Source organism: Phytophthora sojae (genome assembly GCF_000149755.1).
Source record: "Phytophthora sojae unplaced genomic scaffold PHYSOscaffold_4, whole genome shotgun sequence".
In the NCBI taxonomy this organism is placed as follows: domain Eukaryota; phylum Oomycota; class Peronosporomycetes; order Peronosporales; family Peronosporaceae; genus Phytophthora; species Phytophthora sojae.
In genome coordinates, this window is record NW_009258118.1 from 5,674,616 (window position 1) to 5,702,266 (window position 27,651).

General features: G+C 50.4%; 11 protein-coding genes across 11 annotated transcripts; 4 read left to right on the plus strand and 7 right to left on the minus strand.

The window, feature by feature from the left end:
* Positions 1–387: 387 nt before the first annotated feature.
* Positions 388–804, plus strand: PHYSODRAFT_301085 (hypothetical protein; the record flags this gene model as incomplete). The annotated part of the gene is made up of 1 exon (XM_009529168.1): positions 388–804. The coding sequence occupies one exon, from the start codon at positions 388–390 to the stop codon at positions 802–804; it is 417 nt and encodes a 138-aa protein (XP_009527463.1).
* Positions 805–4,066: 3,262 nt separating this feature from the next.
* Positions 4,067–4,432, minus strand: PHYSODRAFT_286071 (hypothetical protein; the record flags this gene model as incomplete). The annotated part of the gene is made up of 1 exon (XM_009529169.1): positions 4,067–4,432. A coding segment is annotated over exon 1 (195 nt), but the record flags the coding sequence as incomplete, so codon positions are not given.
* A 227-nt stretch (positions 4,433–4,659) lies between these two features.
* PHYSODRAFT_499306 (hypothetical protein) lies at positions 4,660–4,845 on the minus strand (the record flags this gene model as incomplete). The annotated part of the gene is made up of 1 exon (XM_009529170.1): positions 4,660–4,845. The coding sequence occupies one exon, from the start codon at positions 4,843–4,845 to the stop codon at positions 4,660–4,662; it is 186 nt and encodes a 61-aa protein (XP_009527465.1).
* A 5,666-nt stretch (positions 4,846–10,511) lies between these two features.
* On the minus strand, positions 10,512–11,374 carry PHYSODRAFT_499664 (hypothetical protein; the record flags this gene model as incomplete). The annotated part of the gene is made up of 2 exons (XM_009529171.1): positions 10,512–11,022; positions 11,058–11,374. 2 exons carry the CDS (start codon positions 11,372–11,374, stop codon positions 10,512–10,514), a joined length of 828 nt encoding a protein of 275 aa, XP_009527466.1.
* Positions 11,375–12,153: 779 nt separating this feature from the next.
* PHYSODRAFT_499200 (hypothetical protein) lies at positions 12,154–14,697 on the plus strand (the record flags this gene model as incomplete). The annotated part of the gene is made up of 2 exons (XM_009529172.1): positions 12,154–12,349; positions 14,525–14,697. Coding segments are annotated over 2 exons (369 nt in total), but the record flags the coding sequence as incomplete, so codon positions are not given.
* Positions 14,698–15,805: 1,108 nt separating this feature from the next.
* Positions 15,806–16,099, plus strand: PHYSODRAFT_432858 (hypothetical protein; the record flags this gene model as incomplete). Its single annotated transcript, XM_009529173.1, has 1 exon — positions 15,806–16,099. A coding segment is annotated over one exon (294 nt), but the record flags the coding sequence as incomplete, so codon positions are not given.
* Positions 16,100–18,391: 2,292 nt separating this feature from the next.
* PHYSODRAFT_436151 (hypothetical protein) lies at positions 18,392–18,646 on the plus strand (the record flags this gene model as incomplete). Its single annotated transcript, XM_009529174.1, has 1 exon — positions 18,392–18,646. A coding segment is annotated over one exon (255 nt), but the record flags the coding sequence as incomplete, so codon positions are not given.
* A 352-nt stretch (positions 18,647–18,998) lies between these two features.
* PHYSODRAFT_332209 (hypothetical protein) lies at positions 18,999–20,597 on the minus strand (the record flags this gene model as incomplete). The annotated part of the gene is made up of 3 exons (XM_009529175.1): positions 18,999–19,399; positions 19,472–20,400; positions 20,482–20,597. The coding sequence occupies 3 exons, from the start codon at positions 20,595–20,597 to the stop codon at positions 18,999–19,001; spliced, it is 1,446 nt and encodes a 481-aa protein (XP_009527470.1).
* A 629-nt stretch (positions 20,598–21,226) lies between these two features.
* Positions 21,227–23,748, minus strand: PHYSODRAFT_500481 (hypothetical protein; the record flags this gene model as incomplete). Its single annotated transcript, XM_009529176.1, has 2 exons — positions 21,227–21,308; positions 22,718–23,748. Coding segments are annotated over 2 exons (1,113 nt in total), but the record flags the coding sequence as incomplete, so codon positions are not given.
* A 709-nt stretch (positions 23,749–24,457) lies between these two features.
* PHYSODRAFT_498823 (hypothetical protein) lies at positions 24,458–24,883 on the minus strand (the record flags this gene model as incomplete). The annotated part of the gene is made up of 1 exon (XM_009529177.1): positions 24,458–24,883. The coding sequence occupies one exon, from the start codon at positions 24,881–24,883 to the stop codon at positions 24,458–24,460; it is 426 nt and encodes a 141-aa protein (XP_009527472.1).
* A 1,005-nt stretch (positions 24,884–25,888) lies between these two features.
* On the minus strand, positions 25,889–26,446 carry PHYSODRAFT_502322 (hypothetical protein; the record flags this gene model as incomplete). The annotated part of the gene is made up of 1 exon (XM_009529178.1): positions 25,889–26,446. One exon carries the CDS (start codon positions 26,444–26,446, stop codon positions 25,889–25,891), a length of 558 nt encoding a protein of 185 aa, XP_009527473.1.
* Between the last annotated feature and the right edge of the window lie 1,205 nt (positions 26,447–27,651).

Here is a 27,651-nt window from a genome sequence, read left to right on the forward strand (position 1 = left end):
ATCAACATCCTGGGCTGCAAAGGAAGATCCATTCTGCTAGACTGTGCCGCGGCGGGGAAGCTGTTACCGGCCACAATTTTGCTGGAAAATGGTGCAGATATCAATCTTGCATGCGACGGGATGACGCCATTAATGGTTGCAGCGATGACAGGCAACACGAAAATCGTGCAGCTTCTGCTAAGCCGCAATGCAGATGTGAACAAGCACACTAGTTCTGGAAAAACGGCGCTGGATATAGCTGAATGTGGCGGATATCCGATGATAGCAACACTTTTAAGACAACAATGCAGCAATGCGCAGCCGGATCAGCCAACGTTCAATATCGCTCTTCCAGGAGATGAGGTCCAGGAGCCTGAAATCACTAAACATTTTGACGAGTAAGACCACATGGGTACGATTGTCAAAGAAGAGGGAGCGGGAAGTGAGGCAACAGCTCCGACTGTCTTTCCGCTTGATTCTCTTGGAAATATAGAGACTCGCGATACGAAAGAGGGACCGACGCTAATCCAATCCGTCATTCGACACCAACTTGGAGCTCTTCAACTGCTCATAGAGCACGGTGCTGAGATCGATGCTCGAGATGAAGCTGGAAACACTCCGCTGCTGTTATCCATGTCGCTAGGGTTTAACGATTTGGTGGACCTGCTACTAGGCAACAATGCAAATGCTGACGCGACGAATAGCGAAGGGGCTACACCACTCATCAATGCCGCTAGACGTGGAAACAATGATGTTGTGCACAAGCTTCTGGACAGACAAGTGAATTCTGACGCACAAAACGCTACAGAACAATCGCTGCTGTAAACGACACAGTATCCAACGACTGTCGAAATCTTTTTAAAAGCTGGAGCGGCTGTTGATGTGGCCGACGGAAACGGAATGACCGCTTCAATGTGGGCAGCTTCGGTTGGAGATACTGAAAGTGCTCGATTACTTTTAAGCTACCATGCAGATTACAAGCTGCGTAATTCAGCTGGAAAAACGGCTCTTCAGATAGCGATGGCGGAAGGAATGGAAGCTGTTGTGGGCATTTTGCAAGAACAACAATTGGATAATCCAACGCTCTTAGAGGTGACTTAGAGAAAGTGAAAGCAACACTGATGACGGTAGATGACATCGACGAGCGGGACGAGAATGGGTGCACAGCGCTGATGTTAGCGGCTAGAAGTAACTCGGCTGAGGTGTTGCGCGCTATTCTGGAGCAAAAGGCTAATGTGGATGTACAGGATCCTACGGGATGGACTGCCTTGCATTACGCAATACTTGGCTACGGTTCCGAATCAACCACGATGCGGAAGGTTGCAGTGCTGTTGGAGTGTGGAGCTACTGTTGATCCGAGAAATCAAAAGATGGAAACGCCCTTGCTGCTAGCTGCGCAATATGGATACTCAGAAATAGCTCGATACTTACTCGATCACAACGCAAACCTTCACGTTGTGGATGGAGCGGGGTGGACTCCGTTGACAAGAGCAGCATTTCACGCCAACACTGAGGTTGTTTTACTTCTCTTAGATCGCGGCTCAGACATAAATGGAAGAGGGACCACCGGAGAAACGGCACTCAAATGTGCAGTGAAAATATATTCCGAGGGGGAAAAGAAAAAAGAAATGGCACGGTTGTTACTGGATCGAGGAGCTCTCATTGATGCAAAAGATACTTATGGCAGTACGGCGCTCCGTGCGACTGTAGACCGCGGAAACTATAGTGTCGTCGCCTTATTGCTAGCACGTGGGGCAGCTGTAGACGAACCGGACAATTACCACTGCACACCTAGCTACACTGAAAGGACATCAGAAGATGGTTGAGCGTCTGCTCATAGCAAAAGCTAACGCGAATGCCGAAGAGAATGCGAAGCAAACGTCGCTTATTGCCGCAGCTCGAGCGAATCGCTGTGATATCATGCTGCTGCTTCTCAATTCGGTTTATCGCTAATGCCCTGGGACCTGTCGGCACCGTTGGCCACCGTTAGTCACCGTTCGCCACCACTTGCCACCGTTTACGTTTCGGCAAACAGTATTTTCCGTGCTGGTAGTCTTACGATTTAGATCAAACGAGAACAGCGGAGGTCTGCTTGCGAAGGATTTTTTAGTACAGCTATCCACCTTCGGGTCCGACATTTGCTTTAACTTCCCCTCGATCGTTGAGTAGGATCTCCGGCGCAAACGAAAAGCCACATTTGTGTTAAACTCTACTACCATGTTGAAAAGTATCGTCGTGACAAGGACACACGATTTCCACACAGCCCCTTCTCGATCCTGCTCAAACCGGACTTGACGCAGCAGCTCGTACTCTTCGAGCGAAAAATCAGAGGATGGCTCGTACGAAGTCTCAGTCAGCTGCATCGACTCAAAAAACGCTTTCGTGCGAAGGGGGGTTGACTGGGCAACTTTTGCGCAGTTGAAAAATAGTTCCTTTATTGTTTTCTTGTGGCGTCGAGAAGCGGTAAGTGTAGCATCAATGCCAGCATTGCTTACACGCGCATTTTCAAAAATTCGTCTCCATTGGTCGAGATCAAAGTCTATGCGTGAGGCTGAGCGGTATTGCGGAGAAATCTGGGGTTGGGATAGCATCGTTAGCGCAAACTCCAATTGTGCCGACTCTGGCAACGCGCCTCGACTTAGCAATGCAGCTTGAGCTAGTTGTATGAAGTCCAGTTCCCCTAAATTTGCATTACGACCAAACTTTGTCCCAACGCGGAGATTGTGGCGAACAATAAAAATGTGAAGAATTCGCAAACCAACGGGAGCTGACACAGTGCGGACGAGTAGTTTTTTCAAGACGAAGTGAAATCCTTCGAGTTGACTGGTGGATACGACTCTCACCGTCTTAGCAGCCTCCTCGTACGTGTTATTAGAGACAAAGAGATCTCCGCGCCGAATCTGCTTCGCGTTACTTTCATAACAGTGACACGATGTGGAAACAGATTTTTGTCTGCACCCATGTCCGACCCCATGGATACGTGGACCATTCGGTGAGCAGTGATTGGTCGCATGTGATGGAGATCCGGTAGAGACGAGTGTGACGTGTGGATTGTGGATGTGTGGGGACCCGGCACTGAGTCTCGTTACTGCAACGGAAGCACAATCAAACGAAAGTATCGCCGTTGCTTCAGCACCTGTTGGGCAACGGAATGCTTAATGTAATAAAGTAGCAATTTCGAGTGTATTATTGGTTAGTTGGTTGTGAAGAACAAAAAAGACAAGAAGCAGAGACAAAGACGACCAACAGACACGTCGACGCCACCAAGACTAGCAACAGCAAGCCTGCCCGCGGCACCAAGTGCAGCAGCCCAACTGGTCAGCAGCGCAGAGGAGGAACCAACGCCGGCGCCGGGATGCCCAGGCCTACAGTAGCAACAGACACGCCGACTGGATGAAGGTCAGCACCGGCACCAACACCGCGCTCAACACGAGTTCCAGTAGCCGAAGCCAGTACTTGTAAGGCCACTACCGGCAGGAGCACCAAGTTTAGCAGTAAAATTACGTGTAGTACGCAGACACGTGCCGCACCTGAATGAGCAACACCTACGTTGAGCCAGGGTGGCCATAAATGCGCTCGCCATCAGCCGAATCCCCAAGGCCTGGATAAGCAAGATCCAAGCCGATACTGTGACCTTCATCACTAGACGGCTGACGAAAGGGAAAATTGCATGCAGCGAGACCGGATGAAGCTGTGAGTCCGTCTCCACGAGGCAAAAGTACCAAACAGACGCATGTCCACACTGCGTGAATACAAAAATACGCGTGTAAAGTCCGCAAATATGCTAAAAAAATGTATAGTTTACTCCTGTAAAGTTAAACCCATGCACCAAAGTCTTCTTTGATCTTCTTCTTGATCGTCTCGGCTACTGGCTCACTACTTCGTTCCTTCGTTTGGCACAGTAGCAACCACATAATGCGAAGGCGCACCAAGCAAACGTATTCCGTCGAAATAGCTTCTCCAAGAGACTGAAAGTAATTTGGATCGTGTATGATCGAGTGCACTTGTGCTACTTTGTGTCCTAGTAGAATTTTTAACTGGTTCCAGTTCGATTCGAGACGGTTGGTGGTAGTGTTAGCAGCGGAAAAACAAGACCTCGTGCATGGTTTGCCCACATTTCACGACATGACTCCCAGTTCCTATCAAAGTAGGCGGGAATTTTTGGGCACTCTCTCTTGCAGAAGTTTGCAAACGCATCGTACGCCGTCGCATACAGCGATTTGGTGGGACTAGTTACCGCAAAACATAACACAGGTCTGTCAGTATTTTCAAAATATATGATGTTTGTCCGCATGCTTCGTACCTGAACATCACTCTTCTGAAAAGCTTTATGATTTCATCTCTTTGGCCAACTTTGACGTTGTATTTTCGTTTTTGCAGGAGCTTCTTCCAATAGGTGATAGCATGGAACTGGCACAAAATAACTTTCGCCGACGGAAAGCACATCTCCAAAGATTTCCACTCCGTGAAATCTTTATCTATAACGAACGTCCTTATCTTCTCCCACGAAGGATTCTTCTACATGAAAAAATCCAGAACACGAATCATGGTTCGTTTTTTCTCGTTCAGCGCCAGAAAGTCAACAACAGGGATCCCGCGACCGCTCGGACATGTGACTAGAAGTGACCCTACGTGCACATTAAACTATGAGTACTGTACAAAATATCATCCCAGTGCAAATTACTTACCCAGATGATACCCGAGATTATTCGTGCCATGAGTCCGGTCCATCAGAAGGCAGTCGCCCCACTCTTGAAAACACTTCTTTTGAGCAGCGCTCTGCATTATTATCCCACAAATGATGCCGTGTTGATCTTGCAGTACTGTTGCATCGTTTCCTTCTGTCTTCACAAACTCTTGTAACATGCGTCGAGCACGAGACTCCGCGCTATTTTCCCCTTCAATTTTCCGTATAATGTTTCTGGATTGCTGAGGTGTTATGTTTTTCCCTGCATACGTTAATTTGTAAGTAAACTTGAAGCATAAAAAAATCCAAAGATTCGACGAACCTAGCGTTTCGGAGAGAAATGCTGTAACATGCTTTGCACTAGCGCGCACGTCCAGCATTTTGGCAACGTCATCAACAACATCGGGTCGTTCTTCAACAATTGCGCTAGCAGAAAAATATAGATCTGACACTGCGTCGTTCGTCGGGTGGTTGTGTGTGAATGTCTGTAAGAAAATAAGATACGACACATTTATCAGTACCTCTAATGTAAGAAAACAAAACATGGCATCGCACCTCTTTGAGAATATATATTCCCCAAACTCCAGATACCTGCTCCACGGATGCTGTGAACCGGGCTTGGCAATCTGTGAAGCGGACATTGGTGTCGCGGACTTTTTTAGCACGCGATTCCTGATAGCACCCGTGGGTGCACCAAAAGTCGACGAATTTAAAAGCGAAGCGATCAGGAATTGGAGTAGCTCTCTTGTTTCTGTAAAATAGCCATAACATAAATCCACGATTAATTTTTAAATACTGAACACATATCAAATAATACCAACACATACTCGTTGTGTTTCTTGGCCGACTTGGAGCTTCGTCTGCGATATTTCAAATGAAACTGTTCTTCGTATCTCTTGGCGGCTGAAAACACTTGGTCCCAAGTGGTAAATACCCGCGGGCTAAACTGGGGAACAACATTATCGATTGCGGTGAAGCCAGCAGCAATGTTCGCCTTTACTCGTGATGTTTTAGTTCGGCGCGAGGATGGCAGCCGATTTTGTTGCTTTGCATTGTTGGGTCCTCCGGGTTCTTCGAGTACTCGAGTGCCGCCCATCTACCACAGCGTAAACATTAGACATGCAAGAGCACAGGCACTTAATGCGGACACCCACTGCGTACCTTACGCCTTACGTTCCGTTTGAGCTGTTAATGGGCGCCAGGCCGTCAAGCGCTAATGAACCCCCTGCGAGCGCAGTACCCAGCATAATTCTTAGCACAGGAAGATCACACGCTCTTTACCAAACTTACCCAGCGTACAACTTGTCTTCCTCTTTGTAGATGAACCCCCTGCGAGCGCAGTGCACAGCGTAAGTCATAGCACGGGATGATCACACGCTCTTTACCTACCTTACCAGCGCATAACTTGTCTTCGTCTCCGTAGATGGTCGCCCGCCCGGTCAGTGCTGGAGAAACGCCCGCGAGCGCTAAAAGCTTGCTGCCATTACGCGCCTCTATTAATAGTAAGCCACAAATGGATGGAGAGACAGTCTACATAATATAATTCTTAAGAGGTTTACATCAATACTAAAATCAAGTATTTATATTCCGTTGCGCAACGGAGCAACATATTGATTATAAAAGGTAGACTGTAGAAATAAAACAATAAATTTCTTTCTAGCTTCCGTTGCGCAACGGTACATACATAATTTTATAAAGACAAAACATACGAGTCATGACGCATCCCTTCCGTTGCGCAACGGAGTGGGCGCAATAGAAGTTTCACTCCCGTCATGTAGACCGAACTACTGCTAAGACCGATGCGTTGTGTCTGAGTAGCAACGTATTTGCTTAGGGTGTGTCCGCAGCATCTCTGATTTCAAACAGAGGGTTAGTTTTTCCTCTGGAAAGAGGTAACCCGCTGCATTGAGAATTCCTCTGGAAGCGTTTGCAGAACACACTGATTTAAATACGCTATACGCCAAAAACCACTGTAGAACATTGCGATGTTCTACAGTTTTGTTGCCTCTTCTGCTCCGTGCGCACCCACCCTGCTACGTGTGCATGGTTGAAGTAAAATGTATATGACAAGTTACCTGTTGCAGAAGCCACACGACCAGGATCGCATCCGTCGTGCGACTGCAGAGCTCGGGGCCACCGGGTCACGTTTATATGCTACCTCTTAGACACCGATATGCTCGAGGCACAGAAGGCTTTTAGGCTGTAGAGCGGCTGCCTGCAGCAGTTCTGCGCAAATGTTCGGTCTGACCGACCCTCCATCATTTTCCTCGGCATGTCTTGGCCTCCTGTAGCGTTCACTATTGAGGTGCGCACGCTACAACGTCCAAGGAGGCCCAAGTCACAGCGGGAGCGGCTGCCGCAAGGGCATCGATGACCCCTTCCGTGGTTGGCACGCACGTAAGCTTGTTAACACTACAGACTCAAACTCCGCTGGAATCGCTACGCAGAACACGCAGTGTTTTGGCCGATCCGCTGTTTATGAAATATCATTGTTGGCAGGTGTAGACTTTATCCACTTGAGCCTTGAGGGCTTGATTGGTGGCCACGCGGGGATGGTTTTCTGACACGATTGATAGTTCGCTTCTTTCTCCTATCGATTTCTTCTCGATCGCGCGGGGGAATTTCCTTCAGTAACATCCCGTATCCAGCTATCCGAGCCGATCGGGATCGATCCTTCTACAGGCTGCGCTCCCTTGTCCGAGACAGTAAACTGGACTCCATAGAAACTGAAGGAGTGTTACTTGACTTTTTTTCTACTCGGGAGATGGAACTCTGAACTACTCTAGGTATACAGCACGGCACTATCCAAACAGAGCTGCTTCCATGGTTTCCTCGATTAATGAGCTTTTTGTGGGAGTCTGGCGGACGTGATGTGTGATGCGGCAAAGCGCCGATCGAAAAGGAGTAAGCATGATGACAACCGTTACCGTACACTTACTAATCAGATGTAGTCTGCGAAGTGGGGAAAACTACCGTAGTATTTCGAATCGCACCTCTATGGTGTAAGTGAGGCAGGTTCCACAAACCATATCTGGATACACAATGCCTTAAGTTACATATATTTTTCATGGTACCCTTGGTTGTTCCAAGTGATAACAAGTATTCAAGGTTTACCTGGCGCACGTCCTAACAAATTGTCATTACGCAGACAAGCCCCGCCACCGCGTGAGTAAGTAAGGAGTCCTGCCAAAATAACCGCCTCCGCCACCGATCATCGGAGCGCAGTGTTGATGAGAAGCATGCCGTCCGTTAGTGACTCAGCGCACATGAGACACCGCCGCGCCGTGGATACGCTCCCGTTGATGCCTTGTGGTACGTCACCGCGCTTACCAATCCAACGCTTCATTCATTTCAAAAGTGACATCAGTCGTATACGATGTGATGGCGAACATTGTACCGCTCGTTGAAAGGCTGGTTATAGAATGCGTCGCAACCGTCTTCGTTATTAGCAGTAGCTGTGATGGGGAATACTAGTACGGAATGTCATGAAGGACACAGCCACTCCGATTCTTTCTCGGACTGCATAGGTGACCGTGGTAATTGCGCAAAAATGTACTATACAACCGCACTAACTTGTTTCCATAAACATATATGAATTCTGAAGCTACTACATTGTACTACGCGCACCCTAGATACTGGAGTACTCGACTCTGACCCGGGTCCATCGGAGCTGGATCTCAACGACCTGTGTTGTGACGGCCTACTGCGAGGGTGCTATAATGGGCAGTATTGACATCGTATCCCATAATTTGTATATACGCTTGTCGTTCCATCCTCCTATTAACGCATGTAACTCACTCTTGTGCTGTCTCAACCAAAGCGTAGCCCTATTATAAGGTGACAATTACAGCTTAGCGCGAAGCCCTGCTGTAATATAAAAAATTAAAATTGAACTCACAGTGACTGTTACAATACTACTAAAATTAATTATTATATTCATTAAAACGCAATTCATTTATGTTCGTTATGTTTCGTACACATTATTGTTATATTGTTCCGTTGCTCAACATATGGCTCAAGCAACGGATGAAAATATCGTCGAATTGTAATTCTGTTGCAGGACTGACAGTGCCCGGCACTTGCAGCAAGCATGGGCTCACAGGATTGGAGATGCGCCCACCGGATGAGCGCTCATATTCGGTGCGGAGTCACGCATCCTGTCCGTCCGCCGACTTCCCTAACTGCAGGATAGGCCCAAGACGCGAAAGTGTGGCCAGCGAATGCATCCTGGCTACTGCCTGCATTGGCTCAGTCATGTTGTCGGACCACCCCACTGAATCGCCCCACCAGACATGATCACACGCGCACAAGACCCTGTTGGATGAAACCTCGTGTTGTCCGGACCGGATCGTGGTGCACCCGGTGATAGCGTACCGATTGGAGAAGTGCCACACCGAATGGGGACGGACCGGATCGTTCATTCGGTCCGGCCCCCGTGCCCACACTGGATATCGACGCACCAAGAACAAGTCCAGTGCGCGCCGCGTGTGTTCGCACAGCGGCGTCGAACCAGACCCGATGAGACCAAGATCACCCAAGATCCACGGGCGGCACCGAATAAGCCGCAGATCCAAGGGAGAGGTCCAGTCCCAAGATGATGAGACGGTGTGCCCAGGTACCTCTGTCATCATCTGATGAGTGCACCCGAAGAAGTGTCGCCGTCAACAAGTCTCCGCATACCGAAACCAAAACAAGTGTACTGAAGAACTGCCAAGAAGCACAAGCATACTCAAGACAAGCGAAGCATAGTGAAACCTACATTAAAGTCAGCGAAGTGAAACCAATTTGCCGAAGAGCACGCGGACGACTCTGTGCTCGGGGCAGAAGTAGCACCCCGACTTTGACGTCTTCAAGAGCCCTCCAGGAGACTGCCTGCGCGCGGTCTAATCCAGTTTAGGGACGCTTCCAAGGCCTCACTGGTGTAGCGAGCACTGGTGTAGTGGGGACTCAAAGGTACCAAGGCAAAGTCGGCAGTGACTGGGGTTTTGCGCCCCGGAGTGACCTGGGAGAGCTTTATTTTCTATTTACGTGCTCTAACCGGGCATCCATTTCATATTCCCTACTGTGTGTCTTTAATGGTTGAGAGATAGTCACCCCCCAGACCGAATTGATTGACTACTGTGTGATAGGATTGACTTATATTTTGTATTGTTCCCTCACTCTGTGAGGGTGGTGCGCGTAAGTGAGTGTGCAGCCAGGGTTGACCAGTGCCTTGGGTGACGGCTCGTGAGTTGACTGGCGTATAGACCCCCCACCCAAGGGTCTTAAAGAATAAGTGGTGGCTGTATATTTTGTGACGTTTAGCTCGGCATTGTATTTCTGTGTGTTGGTTATTCTGAATTACGGATCTGACTGTGGTCCCTTTCATTCAGTCTGACCTTCTGTTCATTCGGTGTGGTTCATCCCAGGAACACACCCAGCAGACTTTATTCTGTATCGCAACAACTCAACTCGGTGAAATCCGGTCCGCCAAAGGTAAACGATACCTATAGGGGTTGACACAAGGACACACGCCAAACACCGGACCGCATTGGTGCGATTCGGTGCGTCCAAGCGGTTCCAGGCCCGGGTCATTCAGTGTCTCGTGGGCTGTTTATCGCGTGGACAATCTCTGGTACCCGAACCCGAATTCATTCGGTCCGGCATAGTGCGCTATACACCCTGGACGATAAAGGCGTTCACCCGCCTCGCCTCAACAGCCGCGCCACTCCGCATCCGAGCAGTTCACGTCCGTCAATGCAACACTTCTGACAGCACGTAAAAATCCTTTCTCCATTTCGTCAACGGGTCGCAGCTTGCGATCTACTGTGTACAGCGCATTACTTAGCTCCTTAGATAACCACTTTCACTTAGTTGACTTAACCTTCTCGGTTATGCGCTGTATTACATGGAACGGGTCTTGCTTGGTCGAGACACGATCACCAAACACTCTGCTAACCAGATTGCGAACTCCAGTGACATCATCACTTACTACCAAAAGCTCAGCATCGTCAGTAAACGGTGCAAGCATGGGCTCCACATGTTTTAGTAGCTTCTCAGTTTCATCATTGTTCTCTGAGCGTGTAAGGCAACGACCAACGATCTGCCCAATTTCATTTTGAGCGAGAAGAAGCATCTTACAGTTTGCCATACCATCACGTTTCCCACTGCCTGTCCAAATCTTAAGACGCTTACAAAATTTCACGGAGTGATCAATGCGGAGCGCTCTTCGAATCTTCAAGTGCTTCATGAGATTTTCACACAGAGAACTGTAAATCGTTGTAAATTCCGTCCAAAATGCTGTGGGCATTGTCGGAGGCATACTGAGAGCAAGTTGGCGGGGTCGGAGATATATAGTCAGCATTAGAGTCGCCGAACTCTATCCGCAAAAAGAGTGTAGAGCTTGTAATACCGGCTTTGGCAGCGGCGCTCCACAGTAGCCAATGTACGCGACAGCCCATTCGGCGACATAATCCCATCATGAACCGTTTCCATAAACTCGTTAGAAAGCCCTCCTTTCACCGACAAAACAAAAGGGAAGTGAACCAGAAACTCCTCGTGTTTCTGCACATATGCTCGTGATATTGTAGTAAAACAAGTTCCTGTAGAACCAGCGCATTCGTACCGCACGTAAAGCAAGTCGCACTTCGCGTCAACAAGATCGACCGTACGGTGTACGTACTCCTTTACAGTAACAACCAGGAGAAGCGCACTCAGCGTTGCCCCCATTCAAGCACTCAGGGACCCACACAACAATCGGCCGGGAAAACAACTTTGAGAGAGGGGCCGTGTCGTCTTTCCAGCTCGTTAGCTCCGGGTACAGTACACTTGGCGGGAAAGCATGCTGCGACTTCGCTTCTTGCACTCGCCGTCTGCACTCTTCAGCGTCCATTGCGAGTTGTGCCGGGTTGTGTTCACTCCCCACTCTATTCACTTCAGCGACTTTTGGCTAACTTAAGATATTTTAGTCGGGCGGAGTCGGAGATCGGAGCTGCAACCAATCGGATCGGAGATGCCGGGGCCTAGCGGCCCCGGCATCTTCGATAAACCACCTTGATTCTGGCGCCAAGGTCGATTCGTCCGACGTTGCAGGAATGACTGCCCTTATGCATGCTGCTAACGATGGCCACGTCGGTGTAATGCAACTTCTACTTGACCGGAGCGCCAGCAAGGACCTGAAATCCAAGGCCGGCCAAACGGCGTTAGACTACGCGAAAGCCAAAGACAACAGTGAAGTCATCGCTCTTCTAGAAAAGTAAAGTAAAAATGATCGAGTTTTTCATTTTAATGGAAAAACTCGATCATTTTTAAAAAAACAACTAATGATGTGAAAGCGCATACACTATTTTCTTAGTCTCCCAGCCCAAAACACATCGATTCAAGTCAATGATGGTGTTCTTGTGCTAAGTTACACAAAACCTATTGACAGTCTCCTCTCGTGGATAAATTGATCATGTGGACACTCTCCATCATTAGACTGCCACTCTCATTCGTCAACGTGAGGACGCATGGGCAACCGGTTGTCGCTGCTCCAAGCGGCTGAACGAGGCAAAATCGACGAAGCCAAGCTCGCTCTAGAACGCGGAGAACTCGTAGACACCAAGGACGGAAATGGGTGGACGCCCTTACTATTCGCAGCACGTGAAGGCCACGAGGGAAAAGTGCGTCTTCTTCTCCACTACGATGCCACTCCAGATCTACCAGGTATAACCGGGTGGACCCCATTGATGTGGGCAACATTTGCAGGTCAAGAAGCTGTATTCAAGGTCTTATTAGACCGGAAAGCGAATGTGGACGCCCAGAACTCTGCTGGAGTGACGGCTTTGGGTCTTGCAGCTCAAAAAGGAGACGCAAAAATTGCACGCTTGTTGATTGATCAAGGCGCCTCCGTGAATTTAGCAGACAGCGACGGCTGGACCCCGCTTCTGCTCGCTTTAAGGGCTGGGCACAGCGAAATGGTTCGTCTTCTCCTTGATAGTAAGGCAGACGTTGAAGCACGCACCAAACAAGGCAAAACAGCACTACAAATTGCCCAAGCGCAAGGCAATGGAGGATTGTGGCGATGATTCAAACGCAGTTGACTGAACGAAAGAAGAAATAAGTGTCTTTGCTCGATGCAGTGCTGAAAGGCGACGCAAGTGGGGTGGAAATTGCACTGGAAAGTGGCGATAGCCTTGAGAAGAGGGACGCTGATGACAGCACAATGATACATACTGCTGTGGAAAAAGGACACGAAGCAGATATTAACGCTAAAAACAAGGCAGGCCAAACTCCTTTATCCATAGCTGCAACTTCAGGCAGACTCGGAGTTGTGAGTATTTTACTTGAAGCTGAAGCTCCTGTTGACGTCGCAGATGAGGAAAATGACCCCGCTGTGGCACGCTGTGAACTCGAGCCACACAGAAGTCGTGCGTATGCTTCTTAACCACAAGGCCTTCCCCGATATCCACAGCGGATCCCGTCCTACGCCTTTGTGCGTTGCATCGGCTCGTGGTAAGGTTGATATCGTGCGTCTTCTGCCAGAGGGAGCCAAGACTGAAGTCGCGAACCGAAAACAATTAGGATCTCTGCTGTACGCTGCAGCCGCTGGTCATGGAGATGTCGTGTGTGAACTGCTTAAGCACAAGGCAAACGTAGACATGCGCAACACTCGAGGGCAGACTGCGCTCTCCTCGCGGCATCTCGCGGCCTCCTGGACGTTGCGAAGATTTTGCTGGAAGCTGGCGCCAAAATTGATCTGCCGGATGCCGAACAGAGAACCCCTTTGTGGCATGCATGTACTAGCGGACAAGCCGATACCGTTCACTTTCTTCTCGAGCACAAGGCAAACCCCGACGTTTACAGCGTGGAAGGACTAACGCCACTCACCCAGTCCGTCCTATTTGACAAGATGGAGATTGTCCAGATACTATTAAGCAACGGTACTGCTATAGATTTACCCGATCGACAAGGGGCCACAGCGCTGATACATGCTGTTTGCAGTGGTCATGTAGAGCTAGCGCAGCAGCTCTTAGAACATGGCGCGGATGTCGACAAATGCGACTTAGATGGAATGACAGCATTGCACTATGCCGAGAAGAAGGGAGATCCAGCAATTGTCGCGCTTATCACGGACTACATGCAATCCTGTCAGCTCGAGCTATTCCATGCTACTAAACGCGGTGATGTGAAGCAGATTCGTGCTGCGTTGGAGAAGGTAAATAATGTGGAGATTCGTGATGATCGAGGAAAAACGCCACTGCTGTTGGCAGCAGCAGAGGGGCAGTTAGAAGCTGTAAAGTTCCTCCTAGATGCAAAAGTTCGTGTGAATGCGGCAAGAGAGGACGGACGAACGGCGCTGATGGTTGCTACAGAGCAAAGGGAACGAGAAGATGGCGCAAAAGTTGCTGAAATGTGGAGCTGAAGTGAATGTTTTCGATTTAAACGGTGCTTCTGCCGTGTTGCTGGCGGCTAAAGGATGGAGTAACACGATGGTGCTGCTTCTACTCTCCAGTGGCGGGGGTATTGATGCAACGAATGAAGAAGGGAGGACGGCGCTTATGCAGACAGTTCTCCAGGATGATATCGATGCTGCTCGACTGTTGCTGCGGCAAGGAGCAGGGGTAGATTTTTCTGACAAGGACTGTTGGCAGCAATTTCACTTGGACACGACGATATGGTGAAATTGTTACTGGATCATGGAGCGAAGGTCGATTTGGCAGATAATGCTGGAGTGACTCCTCTGATGAGAGCTGCGAGACGCAATGAATCCATTGTGCGACTGTTTTTTCACCATAATGCGAGCGTTGACAAGCAAGACGCGAATGGACAGACAGCGCTGATGAATGCTGTGACCATGACAAGTACGATGTGGTCGATGTTCTGATTGGTATTTGGTAGATAGCCGGGGAATGACGGCGATGATGTGGGCTGCGTTCCATGGTCATGTTAATCTTGTACGGATATTGCTGAGCAACCACGCAGATATGAACGTGGAGAATAAAGATGGCCAGACAGCGTTGAAAATTGCGGAGGCTGAAGGACACCAAGAAGTTGTGGATTGCTTGATGGAACACAAACACCTGCAAGCTTCTGGTGCGGCACTCTTGCTAGCATCGAGACATGGCGACTTGAACAGCGTAAAGACAGCTCTTTGCAACTCAGGAAAGGTTGACTTTCGGGATAAGGACGGCAAGACTGCGTTAATGCTGGCAGTTTATTCCAACTCTAAGGAAGAGGTAGTGCGCTATCTGCTCGAACAAGGCGCTCAAGTCGATGCTCAAGACGCGAGTGGGTTATCGGCTCTTCACCATGCAGTACAGCGAAATCGCTGTGGTATGGTCTCGCTGCTACTTGATCATGGTGCATCAGTTGACTTGGCCGATGTGTCAGGGAAGTCCCCATTGGTTTGGGCTGTGTGGGGTGATCATGCTGAGGTTGCTTGCCTGCTTGTTGACCGTATGGCAACACTTGATGGTGTCGATACTGATGGAAGGACTGCGCTACTGCATGCGTCAATGCTAGGAAAACCTGCAACGGCTTCTCTACTTCTTGATTCTGGGGCGAATATTGAGTTTGCGCACCCGATCGGTGGTACAGCCTTGTTATATGCTGTCCGGAATGGCGAGGGGGCAATAGTTCGCCTGCTGCTCGATAGAGAAGCAAATATTAATGCCGCACCTTGTATGGGGCAGACTGCGTTGCGATCCGCTGCAAATCAAGGTAATATAGCATTGTATCTCTACTTCTGGAGCGCGGCGCATTGGTAGACCCCGCCGATATTGCTCAACGGACCCCGTTCATGGCATCAATCCTCGAAGGCCGTGACGAAATGGCCCTCCTGCTACCAAGGGGGCAGCGGGCATTGACTTTAAGGATAAATACGGCAGAACCGCGCTTTCATTGGCAGCAGCAGCTGGCTTACGCAGTGCTATGGAATTCCTGCTTACGCATGGGACTTCAATCGATCTGCAAGATAATAACGGTATGTCGGCCCTCATGTATGCTGCCGCTGAGGGACACGTCGATCTGGCACGCCTTCTACTGGATCGTAATGCCGATATGGATCTGAGATCGAATGATTCGCGGACAGCGCAAGGCTGGGCTCGCCAGAACAATAAAACGGATGTAATCGCACTACTAGAAGGGCGGCATCAAGAGCGAGAGGCTGCCAATAGGCTACTTCTGAGTGCCTGTTTACAGGGCGATTTGGAGGAAGTACGAAGTGCTTTGAGGAAAAGTGCGAATATCAACTGTGTTGACGTTAACAAGCGGACTCCGCTTCTGCTCGCAGTTATGGAGAACCACGAAAAAATTGTCCAACTTCTCCTGAATAACAAGCCAGACGTTAATGCTCAGAATATTGTGGGGCGTACAGCACTAAGTATCACTGTGCAAGAAGGCTACGGACGTCTCGTTGAGCTGTTGCTTGGAAGCAATGCCGATGCCAGCTTGGCTGATACTACAGGCTGGACCCCCTTACTCTACGCAGTGAAGGCAGGCCACAGCAACATAGTGCGGCAACTACTTGAAAGTGGTGCCAATTGTGAAGTTCCGAACGATGCTGGACAAACTCCTTTGGTCATGGCTGCACAATACGGGAACGCAAATGTGGCGCAACTTTTAGTCCAATATGGTGTCTCAGTGAATACAGCGGACCGGAACCAAACAACGCCGCTCATATTTGCTGCAAAGGGCGACTACGACGAAATGATGCAATTACTTCTGAGCAATGAGGCAGATATCGACGCACAAGATTTGAACGGAGAGTCGGCGCTTTTCCATTCTGTATCATCTCAACACTCGACAGTACTTCTGCTAGACCACGGTGCATCAATTGATTTACCGAACAAAACGGGGATGACTCCATTGATGAGAGCAGCCGAGCTAGGTACCAACCAAACCGTTCGAGTACTTCTTAAGCGGAAGGCTAACATTACGACGAGTAATGCAGACGGGTGGGCAGCTTTGACGTATGCTACAGCGAACAACCGATGCGCAGTGGTGACTACGTTGCTCGAGCACGGGGCTCAAGCCGACTGTAGAGACCAACTCGAGAACACCCCTTTGATGAATGCTGTTAGAGGTGGATACGCTGACATTATTTGCCTTCTAAGATATTCATGCTGAGAACATGTTTGGCGAGACGGCGTTACGGCAAGCTGTGGATAAAAGGCGATTCTACTACTGCCTCTCTTCTTCTGGAGCGAGGAGCGGCGGTGGATCTAGTCGATAAAACCAAGACAAGTCCGTTGATGCAAGCCATGATGCGAGGGAATGAAGAAATGGTGCAGATTCTACTGGAATGGTATGCAGACACCAACATCGTAAACGATATTGGCGAGAGTCCACTGATGGTTGCAGCTCGCAGTGATTTAGGTGGCATCATGAAGTTGCTGATCGAACACGGCGCGGGTATTGACGTGCAGGACGATTCTGGCAAGACCGCGCTCATGCACGCCGCTATTGCTGGTCATGTTAACACTGTGCATGTTCTTCTCGACGAAATTGCGGATATGAGTTTACAATCAAATGAGGGACTTACGGCTTTAGATTATGCCAAGCAACAGAAGAATTCTGCTATCGCGGTCCTACTTGAAACTACTCACCATGGGCGTGAGGAGATTGAATCTTCCTTGCTGAAGTATGTGGCTGAAGGGGATGTCAAGATGGTGGAGGCTGCTGTGAAACTTGATGCGAATATTGAGGTTAGAGATGGCGATGGCAACACGCCGCTTCTGGTTGCTGTCACCCACAACCATGAGGAAGTTCTGAAGCTCCTGCTGGAGAGCATTGCAGACGTCAATGCGCAGAATGCAGTAGGAAGGACGGCTCTGAGTATCGCATCCGAGAAAAACCAATCGGCGACTGCCTGGACTCTACGCAAATGTCGACTTGGCCGATTCGAGCGGATGCACGGCGCTGATGTACGCATCTGAAGCCGGTAACGAAGGGATCGTGAAGCTATTGCTTGGTGCTAGAGCGAATATCAATTCTACGAACGATGAAGGCAAGTCCGTATCGATCAAAGCGGTGCAAAACTGCCACGAAAAGGTGGTCGAGCTGCTCCTAGCTCACGGAAAGGATGGAAACGAACTCGACGAAAAACTCGATCACAGTGACTGCGACCCAGGCACTGACGAAGACAGTGAGCTCAACCTTGACGCACCAACGATCGCTGGTCGGACAGCTTTAATCATCGCAGCACAGTTGGGTCACGCAGACATAGCTGAGCTCCTGTTAGATGAAGGTGCTTCGATCGATCTCACAGACGCTAAAGGCTGGCCTCCTCTCTTCCACGCTGCTGATCAGGGCCACGAACACGTCGTGGCCCTCCTGTTAGAATACAAAGCTGACACGAGTCTGCAGGATAAAGCAGGCCAAACCGTGCTCAACGTTGCCGAGAAAAGCGGTCAAAACCGTATCCTCGCCCTCCTCCGCGCTTACCAACGTGGGCGAAGGGAGAACGCAGCAGCCTTCCTGGACGCAGCGTCAAAAGGCCGAGTAGACGACGTCCGAACGGTCTTGGCAAAGGATTACCGCAGCGAAGTCCGCGACAGGAACGGATGCACTGCACTGCTGCTGCTAGCTGCACGCGCCGGGCACGAAGACGTGGTGCGCTTCCTGCTCAACGCCGAGGCACAAGTCGATTCGCAGAGTAAATTGTCCGTCACTTCCCTACTTGAAGCAGCCTACAAAGGCCACGCGGAAGTCGTTCGGCTCCTGATTTTCCACGGTGCTGATCTGGATAAACCCGACGATGACAACGCCACGGCGTTGATCTTGGCGGCTCAAGCGGGTCACGAAGCTGTGGCTCGCCTTCTCTTGCAGCGTGGGGCCAACATCAACGCTCAAGCGACTGGAGGTGAGACGGCGCTGCACAAAGCAGCACAGAACGGGTATCTGGACATCGTCTCTCTTCTGCTGGCGTACGGTGCGCCAGTTGATACGGGGGATGAAGAGCAGTGGACACCACTTCGGTATGCTGCAAGAGAAGGCCACTCCGACGTCGCGCGGCTGCTGCTAGAAGGGGGCGCGAATGCGAATGCACGAACCAGGACCAGGGAGACGGCGTTCTGCAAAGCTGCGTTTGAAGGTCACCTCGACGTTGTCAGCGTGCTGATCGAACATAATGCACTGCTTTTTGCCACACAAAGCGGTCACAACGTGGTCGTCCAGCTCCTCCTGGAAAACAATGCCAGCTTTGAAGAATAGAGAACAGGCTGTTAAGTAAACCCTCAAAAGAAGCGCGAATTCAGGTGTTCATTTGATCAGCAAATGTTCAGCAGAGCTTCAGCACGGAGGTGTTGTTGTTGATATGGATAACGGGGAAATGAGCGACGGTCGATACGTGCGTACCGGTGGATGCAACCTCTTAGTCCTTGGCCACTTGGATGGGGGAGTGCTGGAGCAGGTAGCTGCCATCCGTCGGGTCGTCGCTCTTGGGCGTCATGAGCGACACGATTACAGTCACGACGGGAGGGATGATGAGCGTCACGATGAAGGTGATCATGCTGTTCTGCGAGTAGAGCCCCTCGGGCAGGATGAACCAGTTGAAGCCACCCACGAACTTGCCCTGCGCGATCACGCCACTGATGAAGATGGTGATCAAACCTGCGGCACTGCCAGCCAGAGCGCCCGTACGAGTCGCGCGCTTCCACACACCGAGCAGCATGGGGCCAACCGCAGCCGTGCACAACAAGTCGGCGATCAAAAAGAGGTTCAGGATGTCGTACTGCTGGTATCCGATGACGATGGCCGGCACATTCAGCAGAGCTGCAAAGGTAAGCATAATGTCAAGTTAGAGACGCACTATACCTCAAAGTATCACCTCACAACGCCACCTACCGACGATGATACGCGCGTGCAACAACGACAGTTTGGGGAAGCACGTCGTCAATTCTGCCGCAATTCCGATCTGGATCGAGTCCGACACACCGCTCGCCAGCATAGCGATGACGATGACGATCAGCACCTCCCAGCCACGTCCCATGTCCATCAAGATGGCGAAGAACAAGACTCCATCCGGGTACGCCAGATACGACACCATTCCGGCCAGCGCCAGCGCCACCGTGAACGGGATGATGATGCCGCACGCCATGAACGCCGCCTTCCTGAGCGTGTGGTCGTCGTACGCCGCGTAAACGCGCTGCCAGAAGCCTGTGAAGAACAAATTGGACGCCGTCACGGCGATCACGAGCGTCACCAGCGTCTCGAAGCCTTCCACCGTGAAGGCCGCAACATTGGTCCTGGACCACGCGCCCTCGGGGATGGCCACATGGAAGCACATGGCGATGCACACCACCGCCAATAGAGCGATAACGCCAATGCCCTGCCACACATCCGTGGCCAAACTGGCGCGGAGACCACCGATGATAAGGTACAAGTTGGTGAGGAACACCACGACCAGGATGGGGATCAGCGAGTGCGCATTTGGTGAGAACATGGTCGTCAATTGGGCCACGCAGGTCAGTTCCGAGGCCAGTGAGATGAACTGGTAGAAGACCGAGATGAGCCCGATGTAGACCTGCATGACGTAGCCGAAACGTTGCGCCACGACGTCCGTCATGGTGACGTTTTCACCCAGAGCGGAGCGGGTGTAGGGCCCCACAACTGCCAGTACCAGCATGCCACACACTCCCGAGAGTGTGTAACCGATGACACCCCACGAACCAGCGTCCACGCCGATCTGAGGGAAGGAGAAAAGGGTCCACGAGCCCATTCCAGCTGAGAAGAAGCACCAGGCGAGACGTAGGGAGGTGGTGGAGTTCTTGGCGCTGGTATTGACAGAGATGAAGCTGGTTAGAGATTATTGACATAAAAATATTGTTTCGCTTTTGCTTTTGTTTGTGACGCACCTGATGAAGTTCTTGACCGAGTTGACCTCCATCCGGCGGCTGACGATGATGGCGTAGGCGGCCACGGCCACCAAAGTGGCGATCATGACGCCGTACGTGACTCCACTGGCAAGCATGTCTGCATAAAGGGGGGGGGATCTTATTGTCAGAATCCATCCGTTTTTGCCACGGATAAGGTAGTGTTAACACCATACTTGAGCTGGGTCTGGCAGTTAGAGAGTCGCGACGGCAACAACACGCAAGGCAAAGACACACGCGTCAACAACGAACAGAGCAGCAGTCCCTCCGCCGGAATGACCCGGATCAGGTTTTAAGGGTTTGGATCTCAGCCGGCCAGCGCACGGAACTCGTCCATGGCTGGCAGTCGGCACCCCTCGCTGATTGGATGTCAGTGCAACATACACACAGAGGCAACGGATAGAGAGGCACGGAGACACACAAGAGGTGCTAAATACCCGAGAATCTCGCGTTGAGGGAATCCGCGAATGGGAAGTGGGGAGCCAGTCAAGATAGGGATAATGGAGATTGTACCCATCAGCAGCATCTGCCCATCACCCAGTCGGTATTGTGATTGGGCGAAAAGGCGATGAAAAAGATACGATTGGTCAGGAGGATTTACTTAAAAGGTGATGATCATTGATCCTGAGTCTTGATTTTACCGTTAAATGGGTACAACTTTTGTGCTTGTACTGTAGGGCATGCATCTTGTGTACTAAGTAGTTAGCTTTTCAAGGTTATTCAATGCCTAGCTGGCAGCTCCAACGCGCATCATCAGCGGATTCTTCATGGTCAAGGTGAGATCCAGAATGGGGCGGACATCCTCGGCACTGACCCAAAGGCGCCCCGCATTTCAAATTTTTCAAATTTCGGAAAGATTAGAACTAAATTATACTTTCGAACTTCTGGCAACCAAGAGTCAGTGCCACACAACCAGAATCACCCCGCATCCAGCACGGCACCATGGCCCCCCGCACTTCCCGCACCACGTACACCGCCCGCCCGGGTCGCAGCCCCCTCGCCACACCCAGCCCCCACGAGTATGATGTTTCCTCCAACGCGCTCTTCACCTTCAACTCTGTGATGAGCGCGTGCGTGACGGAGAAGGGCGCGCTGGAGTGGGCGCAGCGAGTGGGGCTTCTGGCAAGCGCGCCTCTGTGTCCTACCTGCACCAATGGCATGACGTTGTACGTCGCTGTGAAGCGGACGCACTGGCGCTGCTCCCGCACCGGGTGCCGTCTGGAGAGAAGCGTGCAGGTCTCCTCCTTCTTTGCCCGGTCATCAGCTCCCCTCTCGAAGCTGATCAAGCTGCTGTTGTTCTGGGCGTTCCAGCACCCAGTCACAACGGCAGCATAGCAGGCGGAGGTGTCGCCGACAACGGCAGGGCCGTGGTATGTCTATGCGCAGGACATCTGCACCGCCGAGATGAAGCGGACGTTGCTGAAGGTAAAATCGTACATTATTCTGTTGCTAAATATTATTTAGTTAGCAGTGTTGAATTGTATTTTTAACGGGTTGAACAATGATGTTAAACTGCTAGATCGGTGGGGTTGGGCACGTGGTCGAGATCGACGGAACGTACCTGAAGAAGAAGCAAAAGTACCGACGTGGTACTCGCCACCCAGACTTCTGGGGCTTCGGCGGAATCGACCGAACCACTAAAACGTGGTTCGCTCGTGTCCTTTATAACAACCGGACAAAGCCGACTCTGTCTGCTTTGATTAAAGCTCACATCAAACCTGTATAACTGCGTATGATTTGACAAGATATCTAACTCTTTATGCATGTTTATCAGTACTTTGATTGTCTCCGATATGTTTAAGGCGTACGTGACCCAAGTCCAGAGTGGGCGCAACAAAGGAAAGTTATACACCCTTACCAACAACAGGCACCTGCGTGGGATGCGGTACCAACACCTGTGGGTAAACCACACGAAACACTTCAAGGACCCCACGACTGGCGCCCATACGAACCGCATCGAGGGCGTCTGGGAGGTGAAGATCAAGCAGCACATCAAAGCTGCTCGTGGTATGCGGAAAACAGTGGTAGCTGGCTACCTAGACGAGTGTGTGTGGCGCACGTGGTACTTCGCGGAGAAACCTGCAAAGAGTCACATTTTCCAAGGGCTAGTTACTGGTATTACGAAGTACTACGACGTCTAGTTAAATCAATACAAACTGGGATGAAAAGTTCTGAAATTTGAAAATTTTGAAATGCGGGGCGCCTTTGGGTCAGTGACGGTTCCTCGCACAGCCGAAATCTGCCAACAACAGCCGCAATCGCGATCTTCATTTCCAGTAGCGCCAAGTTTCGTCCGATGCAGACTCGCGGTCCACTACTGAAGGGCGAATACTTGGACGGAAGCACTTCTCCGGTAGTTAGGTCGTTGAATCTCTGGGAGTTGAACGACGCAGCATCGGACCCCCACGCACTGGTCAGACGACCCGCAGAGTAGAGGTGCAGGAACACATCGGTACCTGCCGAAATGAATGTCTCGTCCTGTAGGACAGTGTCTCTTTGATAGTGGTAAGGGATGCTGGGGCCGGTCGGGTGCAGGCGCAAAGCCTCACGCAGTGTGGCTTCCAGGTACGGCAAGTCTTGGACTGCTTCGTACGATGGAACGTAGATGTGGATTTCTCCAAATTTTGGCAGTTTTGAGCGAATTTCAGCACGAAGCTTCCTCTCGACTTGAGGGTGGTGGCTCAACGAGTGGAAGAACCAGGCCAAAGTGTCGGACGTCGTGTTCCTCCTTGCCTCGAGGCTTGTGAGTACAATGTCACGCACTTGGGTGGGTGTCACCGCCTCCTTCTTGCTCAAGAGGATCGCCATGATGTTCTTGTGTGCCGGACTCTCTACGTCTGCTTCGTCGGGCTTGGAGTTCTTCATTTGCTCCATAGCTTCCATGATCAAGTCGACAGAGAACTCGTTCATCACACTGATAGCCTCGCGAAGTCGTCGTTCGTTTCCGATGTTCAGGAATCGCTGGAATTTCCAAAGCCACGTGGGCTTGGTGAAGCGCTCGCTTGAGATGCGGTTGGCTTCATCAAAGGCTACCTCGAACGGGTGCTCCTTGCCAGAGGTTAATATCTCCAAGTGGCAGCCGAAGCCGATCTCGGCGAAGGTGTCGAGCGTGAACTGCCGCATGAGTTTGTACATGTCGAAGGGTTCCTTGGTCTCACTCTTGTCTGCTAAAATACTTTGTAGTAGCAGCGTCTTTTCTTGGATGACCGGAGCCATGTACTCGCGCAGCGCTCGTGTGGTGATCAGATTCGACCACGGGAACGCCCAAAGATAAATAAAGTAGTTGCAAGCAAGCTTACTGTTAGCTTAAGCCAGTCTCCAGCTCATGATAATATGGGCATTTGCCCTCAAACTTTCTTTTGCGGTAAAAAAAAATATACACAGGCAGACACGACGTCAGAGAGTATATAAATCCAGATATTCAACAAGCTTACTCGATAAATCAAGGGGGATCTACACGCAAAATTTGCCCGTTTATTAAGATGCCACGGGCTCAAACCTTCGAACGGTCCCCTTATTCCATCTTGGAGCTCCGGAATCCAGGACGAAGGAGCGAATGGAGGATTTAGTTAGGTCGTTCGAGCGCTGGACGGGAATATGTGTTTACAGGTAGGCAAGATCGCATCACAGCACTAGCCGTGACCAGTGGAAATGGCGAATTTGATGCGAAGTCTCTCAAGAAAGATCAAAAGAGGGGTCGTAATTATTATGTGTTGCTAATCTACTGACGCATCTGTTGCAAGCAAATCAACGGAAAACCTGTTGCCCGTGTCGGGTTATCTGTTGCGGGTGTAGGGGAGCTAAGCAACAGGTTTTCCGTGATGAAAATGCGCAACAGATAACAAGTAGAGTGTAGTCGGTATATGTGTTGTATCCATGAATGCTAATCGAAATGCAATTTGAGGCTGTGGTGGCGACAGAGTAGATGCCTAAATATTTCGCTGCTCGTGTGCACGTATCAGTCCGGGCACCAAGTCGTCACGTCGCCGTGAACGAAGGCCACGCTCCACTCGAAAACCCCGTCTTCCTCCGACAGTCGAACACCGCCAACTGTACCAATACGATCTTCGCGAAAAGTAGAAGCTTGGCCTTCCTTTTGAACGTCAACTTGTGTAATGAAAGCCCACTGCAAAGGAGTGTAAGGCTCTTTGGTAAGAAGGGCTTCAAGCCGATCGGGATCCCAAAAGTTGGTAGATGCCGGCTCTTGTTGACGGGCTCCAACCGGTGCTCGAGGTCGGCCTGGAGACCTCCGTGCTTGGATAACTTCTGTTGCAAGCTTCAAATCTAGCTTTTTCAGCAGTTTGAGGGAGGCAATCACATGCGAGCAGACCCAGCCAGAGTGCATGTAACTCTTGCAGGTGCATCGGAGTGTATCTCGAACCATTAAGTAAGTTAGTCTGATCCAATATCAGATATGTACCGTATATGATCCCAACGAGGTTTTACCATTTTGAGAGCTCAAAGGCTTGTCGCCATCCTCCAATGCACGGAACGCTCTGTATTTTCAGTTTTGAGTGCTACTGAGTGGCGTCGGTAGACTGACTGAGGGCTCATGCAAATCATTCGCTGGTTTGGTTCATTTCCGGACTCACCCCTCAAAGACACCGCTGTCTGCTCCACTGCTGCCACTCCGTCAACGCCCCGGTCGGTCATTTTCGTCGTAGGAGACTCGATGGCGCAGCACGGATCTGACACGAGAGATGCTGGCTGGGTGGCGTTAATGCAGCACCGCTACATCAGCAGACGTCCCCCCCCCCAAAGGATTGTCGGGCTACAACACTAAGTGCGCGCGCGTCGATTTTATCTACTCATTTTCACTGTGTGTGACTCGTGCTTGCAGGTGCTTCGTCGAAGCCGCAATCTGTTCAGGTGCCATCGTAAGATATTAGACTCAGAAACAATAAATTCAGATGGAACATGAATCTTACGTCGGATAAAGGCCAAGTAGGGCGAAGTTGAAACTCTGGCATCGCTCGTGCGCGCTCGACGTTGACCGACACCTGTTGCAATGAAAAAAACTTCGTCCATATGTCAAAGATGGGTGCAGTCTTCCTGTACTACCTTCTAGCGACGAAACAAAGCTGTATATAATCATCAATTAGCATAATGAACCTGGTAGAAAGTAAACGCAATATTTAAACGTACGTTTTCGAGCGCGTGGTAGTGACCGTAGACCCAGCCAAGTTCTTCGAACGCACAATGGCGTTACCACTGTTGAATACGATTCGAACGGGAATGCCACGTTGACTGGGCTCCGTTATTTCACGATGATTTTCTGGCAACGTCAGTAACAACTTGGCCTTAGAGACTGCATCCTTCGGCGAAGGGCCTGTGCAAGTGTAATTTAGCAGCACGCGTTAGTATAATGTCACAATTCAAAGCATGTAATTTACTCACATTCGCAGAAATGACCCTGAGGGCCGTCCGATAACGTATCCGAAACAAGAATTAAGAGTCTGGGCAGAGCAGAGTTTAATACGTGAATCGTCGGGGCCTTCTCAAAGGCTGTGATCACCTCTTTTATCACTTTGTGGTGGCTCTCAATGGCCTGCTGTGTTAGCAAGACTCCTGGTATCGGACTGCTGTTTACGCTCCACCGCTCCCATCGCGATGTGAGGTAAACATCTTCTAGCCACTCCGCATACGCGGTCTCTCCTTTTAACTTCCACCACCGCACAACGCACTTCGAGAGATTGCGAAATTGATTTAGGGAGCGCGTTTCGCGAAGCCACTTCAGCTGAGGAAGTGCGTACTTCTTGTAGAAGCTTTTGCCGACTAGCTTTGAGCGCTGCTTTCTGGCCTGCCTCAGAAGATGTTCCCAACAGGACAAAATGATCACTTCCGGCAGCGCACGAGCTATAGCACTGCAGTGATCGATACTGCAGCAAGCTAAATTCACGTCAACGTCAAGAAACATGCGTCCGTATTTAATGAGCGCACCGAACATTTGCTCATATGCAAAAGTGCACTCCGACCGGACAAACATGTAGCCAGGGCCTAAATCGCTGAACATGGTGAGTTGTCTCCCATTCAACAGAGATCCTACCGCAATCCACCAACGTCCAGTTGCCACAATGGAATTCGGTATGTGCCGTCCGTCGACATCGCAAGACTGCCTCTCTGAGAGGTTGTCGCTTTTGCCACGTTACGAAATAGCGCTCGCGAGGTCATGATTAAGCCGAGCGAAGCTTTCGTTTTTCCGTTGTCGTCAAAATTGTGCTGGAAGCGCTCGAGCACGAGCAACTCGTTCATCTTTGCGAAGTCTGAATCGTCGGCAGAGTCGAGAACTTTACGGGTTTGACACAATCGCGAGTGTGCCCAGATGTCAATTGTGTTGAAGTCGTCAATATCCCAGCCTTCCTCCACATTTTCTTGATAGTCGCTTTTCTATTCTCGATCTTACGAACCTCAGGCACCAAATTCAAAAGGTCAGGATCGCGTCGATATTTGTGCAACAACATATTGCGTACTCGACTTGCTCCCATACCTAACTCCAATAGTGAGTCAATTTTAGACTTGTGAACAGCTGCAATACCATGCCGCGTGCGCGAGACAGAAGCATCACCGTGCTCACCCTTCTGCAACAACTCGTATCGAACTAAGTTCGCTCCAAGTTTCCGCTCAACAATTTTGAGGGGGCTGGGGCACATAGCATGCGAGCGACATTTGAACTCAGTCCCAGTGACATTTTTGGAGGTGTACCGAGTTTTGTAGGTGTATTCAAACTCGTTGTGCTGCTGTAGTGCCACGGTCGCCTCCTGTAGCGAATCGTAGAACCCCACCGACACATACTTCGCTACGGTAGCCTCCACCAACTCTAAAGCACCGCGATCTACACCCACGTTGATCTCAACTTCGTCGTCGTCCCCAAAATCTAGCTGCTGGCAAATCGAGTCCAGTTGCTCATCCTCATCAGCGCTGTCACCAACGTTGTCCTCCACGGAGCGTGCGTTCCCCGTTGTAGCTGAGCTAGTGCAAGGCACGGCTGCGGAAGCGCTACCTTCCATGATGCCTCAGGCTGGAAAGTGAGACCTGGAAAAGACAACAGCTTTGTAACCACTGGACTACTGCGCATCTAAATATACACACAAAAATAAATTCCGATATGACTCGACGTATGAAGGGCATCACGTTGATAATGTAGTATCAGCA